Source organism: Scleropages formosus, chromosome 2 (genome assembly GCF_900964775.1).
Source record: "Scleropages formosus chromosome 2, fSclFor1.1, whole genome shotgun sequence".
Lineage (NCBI taxonomy): Eukaryota > Metazoa > Chordata > Actinopteri > Osteoglossiformes > Osteoglossidae > Scleropages > Scleropages formosus.
Window position 1 is genome coordinate 19223530 of NC_041807.1, and position 9404 is coordinate 19232933.

A 9404-nucleotide genomic window follows, 5' to 3' on the forward strand; every position below is an offset into this window, starting at 1 on the left:
CCGCAAAGCACCCCAAGCGGGACCCGAACCCCAGACCCACCGGAGAGCAGGACTGTGGTCCAACCCACTGCGCCACCCTGATGAAGAACCAATGAGATAAAAATATAGTTAAGTAATTTTATTACACATCCATCAAATCTAATTCATTTCAAAACTTCATCAGCTAGGTGTTTAAACATGGATTGTTTACCATATGCTATCCTTTGTGGATCTCTTCCCGTAGATAACTAGGGAAGCTTGTTTGATAAAATACATAACAGAGAAGGATGCCGAAACGAATGATGTGACTCTTTGCTTGAGATGACTGCTTTATACATAAAACTATGGAACTGTGCACACACACCCTCATTCACATTCATATACTTTCCAGGACATACGGTAGAACACAGAGCTTCGCAGCAGCCCTAATACCTTGCTTCTGAAAGAATGCTAATTATCAAAAATTAATTTTGTGTAATTCAGAAAATTAACACATATGGTCTTCATAAATGATCATAACATGCTGCAAAGCATGAAACTGCAGTCACTTTCATAACTTTTTGATGCATAAATGGTAAACTGTGCAGTTTAAGAGTGTAAACTAAACTAGTCTCATTAGTGACTGAAAAGAAAGAAGACAAAAGAATCCAAATTGTCCTTGAAGAAGTTTTTATTCATGTCAGATTTATGCCTAAAATTTCACGTATGTACAAGAGACAGCTGACAGCAAGTACAAAGGGGAAGAGTGACTGCCTAGGTCTTGCGCTCAGAAGTCCACTGTCTTGGCTGGCCTGGCCTCCCCCAGTTCCTCCTCCAGCCAGCGGAAGCGACGATGCCGGCGCAGTACCTCGATGGCCTTCTGCTCTATGCTGGTGGGAACAATGCCCAGGTCCTCCAGTCCGGGCAAGTCTGGGTACTTCATGTCCGTGATATGGAACTACAGGATTGAGCAGCAAAACAAACGCAAAATGGTTTTACACTGATTTGATGATCACATCACACAATTCGCACCCCCCCCCCCATCCCCCCAAAGAGAGTCTATATTACATCAACCCAACTTATCTAGACCCCTGGGATCAGCCTGTTCAGAATTTTCAACAAGCAGGCAAAGGGTCCAAGAACGAGTACATTACCTGGAGACCTCATTTCATTCCTAATATTACATATAGAAGACTCCTCAATCTGTCGCTTTATCAGTGACAGTGGAGCTATGTTGCATAGCAAACCTTACGTACCCGATCAACTTTATCACGAGTTGTCCATGGCTCAAAAGGGGGCAGCTCAAAAAGCCTTGCAATCATGCTAAAAAAAAAGAGAAACAGTTATATTTACAGTAACATCTTTGTTTCCTACCACCTCTGACACAACAAAATTGCTTTTACTCAACTCACAGACCAAGACGCTTTTACAACTACCTTATATCGAAGCATCCCTTATATATTCTTTAAAGCAAGCAGTGCAAACACAGCTATTTAAACAAATTATATATTGGGATGCATACATTTAAAGCAAAGTACACTTGTAGTGGATACTCACTGGTACAGAGGGCGTGGCAGCGGGTATGCCACAAAGGGCCTGTGAGCCACAGCATAGACATACTCCACCAAGTCATGCAGGAGGTACCTGTTGGGACTGTGGGATAGGGCAAACAGACACTCAGAAGGCCCCAGATCACTCAAAATTATTATTTAGGGACAAAAGTCAGTTGGTAGGACATACTGTACTGTTCCACAAGCCTCGCCCAAACCCATTACTACAGTTAACTGAAACAGGAACTCAAGATGTCTGAGTAAAAACCAAATATTTAAACTGTAAAGCAAGCATATCTTCCCTTAATTCTTTTCAACAAGACTCTCCCACTGTAACTGAGCAAATGCATTTCTTACCAAATTAAAAAACTAAAAACACAAACAAGAATAATGCTGGCTAAAGACACCTAGCAAAAACAACTAACAAAGTTCATACTGGCAGGAAATCGCTCAGTACAGGTAAAGTGTTACAGGTTCACTTCTTACCCAGCTAAAGCATAGGTTTTGCCATTGGAGTCAGGGTCTTTTATAGCATTGACAATGGCTTTGGCCACATCCACCACCTGAGGGAAAAGGAAAAGTGTGATCTGGGTCACTCTGGTTCAGCTCCAACTCCCTCAGTCGTGCTGAGTCTCAGACAGGGACTGTCACACTCACATAGACAGGCTGCTTAACCGTTTTCTTCCCCAGTGCAATCAAGGGCACAGCCTTCCCAAACCAGCGCATATCTGGACACAAGGAGAAAGACCAGCACTTTGAACGAGCTGCACTGCAGGTAACAGTTGTGCAAATGAGCCTGTGACAAGGTTCACTGAAACATGCAAAACCTTGAATACTTCACAAATACAATGGTAATAGAACAATGACAGTGTAACAATGTATAATTATCATATACAGGCAGTTGTTGACTTAGCACAACTGACCACACACACACACACACACACACACACACACACACACACACACACATTGTGTGAACCCCTTGTCCCATATGGGGTCGCGGGGAGCCGGAGCCTAACCCGGCAACACAGGGCGAAAGGCTGTAGGGGGAGGGAACACACCCAGGACGGGACGCCAGTCCGTCGCGAAGCACCCCAAGCGGGACTCGAACCCTGGACCCACCGGAGAGCAGGACCCGGTGACCAATCAACCTTATTATATTATTTTAGAGGCCCAGAGCCAATGCTGTCTGTCTGTGACATGGCTGCAGGCATTGCAAGACAGAGGAAATTTTTTTTTTTTGGAGAGGTATACACTCCCAATATCTTTGCTCCATACTCCAGCCTAGTTTGTGGTGCTAATGTGGTGCTACATGTTTTGTTGGTCAGTTTTCAATTCTGTTGTTGTTCTAATGTTATTGGTCATTATTCTTTGCTCCTACAAATACGAAAATGCCTTCCAAGAAAACTATATACTTTTTTGTTCATTGTTTATTGTTCATCACATCCATACATTATTATTGAGATGTACTTAAATTATAACTTGTAGTTGTGAATTTGTAAATTTAAATAAGTGACTTCCATGCCTGTCAACCTTGTGTAATTCTGACATGTAATGTTTCCTGCCTTTCTTGCATTTAAGTTCCTATACTTGAAGATGAGGGCTTCTCTAAAGGAGCTCAACACCTCTCCACTGGTCTGCCTTGATGTTACTCTCATACTTGCAAAGTGATTGAAGAACCTGTCCTCCCTCCCAAACATCTCAGATGGTTTCATGATGATGGCATCTGGGAATTCGGCTTTCACTGCCTCCTCGCCCACAGCCTATAGGGTCAGAATAAACAGCACCATCAGAAGACAGCTTTGTTATAGAGGGTCCAGGGAAGGATTCAAATACAGTCTTTAAAGAGGGCTGCTGATAACATAGAGGACAGAACTCCTGCTTCCAGATCTGAAGGTCACAGGTTTGAATCCTGCTTAATGCTGTAATACCCTTGAGAAGGGTACTTACCCTGAATTGCTCAAGTAAAATTACTCAGTTGTATAACTGTAAGTAGTTTAATAAGTAACTCTGGAGAAAAACTAAATTTACATTTATTCATTCAGCTGATGCTTTTCTTCAAAGCGACTTACAACATTAAGCTACTTACCAGTATTTATCCATTTATAGAGCTGGGTAATTTTACTGGAGCAGTTTAGGATAAGTACCTTGCTCAAGGGTATTACAGCCAGAGGTGGGGATCAGACCCGCAACCTTCAGGTCCAAAGGCAGTAGCGCTAACCACTGTGCTACCAGCTGTTTATTAAATAAATAAAAATGTAAATGAAGTGCTAAATCTGTGAGCTTTTTAATTGAGCTATGAGCTAAATTATTTAGTTTTTGTCTCAGTTACACCAATTAAGCTCCCTGAACTTCTCAACTCCTGTTGGTATAAAGGAAGTTGGACTCATATCTACAGGAGATGGTCAATATAATATAGACTATACTTATGCTGCACTTTACACAATGAAAGACATTATTATGTCTATAAAGCCATACGTTTACCTCTCATAACTCGTCACATCTTCGAAAAGTTCTGAATTACTAAGGTTTATACGCTCAAAGGCACAAAAAACTAACTCTTAAGACACAGACCATGGACATTATCCTACGCAAATAGCCTTTCCCTTTTTTATTTCTCCAGTTTCAAGAGTGGGCACAGCAGCCAGGGTACCTTGGTCCTCAGGTATTTGGAGGGGCTGCGGATGTCTGCATTAAGGTGGGACAGGTGGATCAACTTTGTGATGCCTGCCTCCTTGGCTGCCCTAGCGATCTGCTGTGGGATTGTCACATGGACATCCTCAAAGGGGTAATTTCTTAGGAGAAGAGAAAGACAAGGAAAGGTGGATACAGTCCTGTTACAGAACTACTTCACAGACATACATATGCTGCATTTACTGAGTTAACAGTTTTACAAGTTTTTAGTCCACATACGAGTATTACTACTAATAAATAATAATAATAATAATAATAATAATTCATAATTAATTATTTTATACAGGACTACATAGCACACTGAAAAGAAGCAGCTCAAAGTCTAAGTGAAAATTAAAAAGATATGCCAACTATAATTACAAAACTAAGGAAAATTAGCATAATAAAAAATACACTAGACAGACCACCAAAAAACAACAAAATAAAGAAAAAACAACAGTAAAACAAATTAAACAGAATGGAACAAAGGAGCGCTCAAATGTAGGGCTCAAGCCTGAATTTCACAATCCTCAGAGTACAAGGCCAAGTCAAAAAAAAAAAAAAGTGGAGTTCCAAGAAGGGGGTGCAGTGGCGAAGTGGGTTTGGCCAAGGCCTGCTCTCTGGTGGGTCTGGGGTTCAAGTCCTGTTTGGGGTGCCTTGCAACAGACTGGCATCCCATCCTGGGTGTGTCCCCTTCCCCTCCAGCCTTGCGCCCTGTGTTGCCGGGTTAGGCTCCGGTTCACCGCAACCTCACTTGGGCCAAGCGGTTTCAGACTGTGTGTGTGTGTGTGTGTGTGTGTGTGTGTGTGAGAGAGAGAGTTCCAAGAAAAAGGCATCATTCCTACATTCCACCATGGAACATACCTGGTTTCCCATTCCCTTCCCACCAAGTTGATGACCACATTGGAGTGAGCTATCGCTTGCTTGATGGAGTCCTTGTCTCTGGCATCCCACTCCTGAAATACAGCACAAGGGTTGGGGGCAGAAGCCAATAGAACTCAAACCCCCTTTCTGCTACTCATACCACATTTTCCAAAGGCAAAGGGTTTCAGACATTAACATGCACATTTATCATGCAGAGGCACACTAAGAAACAACACACCAAGGGAAAAAAAATTAAATTTTGTCATCTAGTTTGTGAAAACTTATTAAATGTACAGAGTTCCTGCCTACAGAATTGTGAAGCAACATTTGTGAAATCACAAATCTTTACCATGAAGATAATCTGCCCCAGGTCTGCCATGGGTCGGAGATGCATGGTATCATACTGGTCACAACGGTGGGGGATCACAATCTGAGAACCCACACGACCTGCAAACGAGGACCAAAACACAGACCGTACACAAAGGTTACTACAGTTGCACTAAGTTTTCAAAGGTCACATACTGTCACTGAGGCTTTACTGGAAAAAAAACAAGCCAGTATGAACAAACATTTAAGAATCACTCTCATGTGCTCATATCAGCTTCACAAGACAATAATTGAAATAGCTAAAGCAAAATAATAAATTGAATAATAAATAAAAACATGTTTTCCCCCTATATAAACTGCACTCGTCTGCCAAGATTTAGTCTCAGAGTGAGAAGATAGTTCAGACTCACCCAGACGACTGACCACATATCTACCCAGGAAGCCAGTAGCCCCAAAGACAGTGGCTGCCACGCCACTGAAGGAGGAGCGTCCTCCTTTTCCACGAGGGATCAAGGCATGGTGGACTTTCCTCTGCTGGATCTTCACAGGGACAGTTGCCAGTACTGCTGGCGGTCCCACAAGAGTGCCATCTACAGGGCAGAAGCACACAGTCGACTAGTAATCATGCAAAAACAACATCTGCTGGTAACTTGTCAGCAAATGTGCCACTCTGCATTTGGTGATTCCCTGGATGCTTTTCCATTTGGCAGGACACATTTAAAACTGTTTCTGGTCTGAAAAGGTAATAAATATATTTCAGAAAGAAACACCAACATTTTCTGAAAATACACTTAATATTTCCCCAGTAAGCAAACAATTTCTTACTAAAATTATTCATATTAAAAGTCAGCCTGGATACTGAAGAAGCTATTCTTATCAAAATCAAATCACTTTGTCACTTTACAATAATCACAAATGTACAGGTGGTGAAAATCTTTGGTGCATTCTCTGCAGCTGTGGAGCATAAGTTGCAAGTATACAGAACACAAATTTTAAAAAAATAGACAAACACCTGCAGAGTATGTACAGTATTCACATAATACAATATACACAATATACATGTAGGACTCAATGTATAGATGATATGTAATGTAATATGCGATACACCTTATACAATACACAGCGTGTGTCAAAACGGAGTGCCAATAAGACACAGTAAACACACACACACACACACACACACACACACACACAGTAGTAAGAGCTGCCATCATTTCTTATGAAACAAATTTTAAGAAACTCCCCCACATATACACTGAAAACACACAACAATTAACATTATTCTCCACCTATTACATTAATTTCATTATTCCAATAAAATGATGAAAAAAGAGATAAATTGTTGACTTCAGGAGGACCCAAGTAGACCACCCACTTCTGCACATCAATGGAAGAACTGTGGAGAGTGTCAAAAGCTCCAAGTTTCTTGGTGTGCACATGACAGAGGACCTCTCCTGGACCCTGAACATCACCTGCCTAGCCAAGAAGGCCCAGCAGCATCTCCACTTCTTAGAGAGGCTGAAGAGAGCCAAACTCCCCCCTCCCATCCTCACTACTTTCTACAGAGGGACGATAGAGAGAGTCTTGACCAGCTGTCTCACCGTGTGGTATGGGAACTGCACAGTCTCCAACCTCAAGATGCTACAGCGAGTGGTGAGAACAGCTGAAAAGATCATTGGAGTTCCTCCTCCCGCCATTGACTCCACATACAAAAACCGCCGCATCTGCAAGGCCACCAGCATTGTGGACGACCCCTCTTACCCCTCTCATAGACTCTTCGTCCTGTCGCCATCTGGCAGCAGGTACAGGAGCATCCGCGCCACCACCAGCAGGCTCCGCAACAGTTTCTTCCTTAAGGCAGTCAGACTACTCAACACCCACCTGCCTCCCAACGCTCACCTGGCACCGTCAAACAATTAACTCAGCGCTACACTACACCACAACTACCTATAGCTTGCAGCCATACCCGCGTCCTGTCCTGTGTATTTATTCATTGTCTTGTGCTATGTTCTGTGTTGCACTGTGGTCTCTAAAGAAACAACATTTCGTTCCACTGTACACAAGCTGTACAGAAGAATGACAAAAAAAAGACAACTTGAACGATTATAAAGAGTGTCCTGCTCAATAGGTTTTACAAAATGTTGTGTCAGTGCACTATAAAGTCCCCCAAGTGAGCATGTCATGGATATTTAGACAGCATGTGAAAACGATAGAGTGGGACAAAGCTATACAGAGTGCGCTTCCTGATCCTTTTTCAATGTTACAAGGACACAGCAGACTAATTATTTAACATCTTATCTGTCTGTTGTCTAAGGAATAAATGTAGAACATAATTTCAATGAATTATCTCAATTTTATCAAGTGCCAGTACTGGTTCTTGCGAAGCACTGATGGAGACCTCGATTTGATTTGTGATCATGGAAAGCTTTTTGTACTACTAGTCTTACCTGACGACACCTCCCTCAGCATCCAGGAACCAAATGTCAAGCTCATTCACAGGTGGATGACAAAAGTTTTACATTTCTTCCTCTTGAAAAATTAACATTTCGTCTATATGGCGGGTCATAGGAATAATGGAGTATCTGGACACCATTCTGGAACTTATTGGACAGGGCTACATTATCATACTTCCAGAATATTGTAACTTTCTGACCTTGAGCCCCCTGCTCTATCTATGTACGCGGATGTGTTTCTAACTCCTCTGTGGGCTGTCTCTGAATGTTTGCTGATGTGACCTTGCACTGTTCATAAAACTAATAATAAAAAAATCATTCATAAATTAATAATAAAGGAAAAATGAATGGACTATCAACGTTGAGAACAGAAATACAAGAGCAATCCGGGGACGGAGTATCACAATGTCCGGAGTGAGGAATTTGGCATCACCCTCAACAGTCTTCAACACTGAAAACAGGGATGTGCAGATCAGAACATGATGAAGCAGTGTTTCATCTTACAGGAGGAAGTGAAATGGCACCCAGTCCTATTGGGAGAATCAATGAATGTATGGAAATGTACCCCTCCAAGTTCGGATAAACAATGTCTATACAATGAAAGGCAGTGTGTGTATTTTTCCGTTTGTCAGCACAAAACTAAGTCATGTAATTCTAAACATAAAGGAACACATTGCCTATTCGTTATCTAACAAAAAATCGAACTGAAACAACAAGACAAAGAAAGAAAGAGAAGATATCCGACCAACAAAAAGACTATATATTTACCGTGGCTTCAGCTTCCGACAACATACATTCATTAGAGTACATATGTAATTACTCACTGGAAAGCCGGGAAAGGACAACCGTAGGACGGCTGACAAATATTACAGTCGCCATGTTTGCTAAGCAGCCATGGACGGTGAGCGCAGAGGGTCAAACAGGACGAACCGAGAACGCGCGTTGAATTCTGGGAAGAGTTTTTTTTTTATTCCGTTCATAAGCTTAAACATAAGATGCGTGCAGGTGGTTGCGCGGTTCTAATTGCCAATATTTAACTTTAGAACCACAGATGCTTTGGTATTACTATGGCCCATGATCTACTAGTACTGTGTTATGTATTTCTCTGCATGTGTGGCATAATGCAAACATCCCACCTCATGCTGCCTTTTCCTCAATCAAGTTCTTACTCTGATCTGATACATTAAGAATAGGCCTACTGTTGTTTGAAAAAAGGCATCTGTTGAATAAAATTAGTGCTGATGTCTCACAACGCCTGGATGGTGTGAGAGGACATGGATTTGATCCCTGCTCAGTCTGTGTGGAGTTTGCATGTTCTTCCTGTGTCTGTGTGGGTTTCCTCCGGGTGCTCTGGTTTCCTCCCACAGTCCAAAGACATGCTGTTCAGGTTCCCCCATAGTGTGTGAGTGACACAGAGAGAGTGTGTTCCACTGATGTATGGACGAGTGACCCATTGTAAGTAGTGTGTCAAGCAGTGTAAGTCACCTTGGTGAATAAGGTGTGTGCGCTGATAACACTGCATAGTATCTGTTGGAAGTCTCACACACACACACACACACACACACACACACACATTGAC

At 42.2% G+C, this 9404-nt stretch overlaps 1 protein-coding gene across 1 annotated transcript; it reads right to left on the reverse strand.

Moving 5' to 3' along the window:
- Window positions 1–638: 638 nt before the first annotated feature.
- Window positions 639–8740, reverse strand: ndufa9a (NADH:ubiquinone oxidoreductase subunit A9a). Its single transcript, XM_018747216.1, has 11 exons — window positions 8650–8740; window positions 5783–5962; window positions 5395–5492; window positions 5046–5137; window positions 4162–4303; window positions 3169–3271; window positions 2166–2236; window positions 1995–2071; window positions 1516–1611; window positions 1215–1281; window positions 639–916 (listed from the first exon to the last, which is right to left on the reverse strand). The coding sequence occupies exons 1-11, from the start codon at window positions 8702–8704 to the stop codon at window positions 746–748; spliced, it is 1152 nt and encodes a 383-aa protein (XP_018602732.1). The 5' UTR covers window positions 8705–8740; the 3' UTR covers window positions 639–745.
- Window positions 8741–9404: the final 664 nt, after the last annotated feature.

Coding starts and splice junctions, on each gene's coding strand:
- ndufa9a (XM_018747216.1), bottom strand. CDS start 8,704: ATGGCGACTGTAATATTTGTCAGCCGTCCTACGGTTGTCCTTTCCCGG. Junction 5,138..5,394: donor TGGGGCAGATTATCTTCATG/GTAAAGATTTGT, acceptor GCTGTATTTCAG/GAGTGGGATGCCAGAGACAA. Junction 2,072..2,165: donor CGGTTAAGCAGCCTGTCTAT/GTGAGTGTGACA, acceptor CTTTTCCCTCAG/GTGGTGGATGTGGCCAAAGC.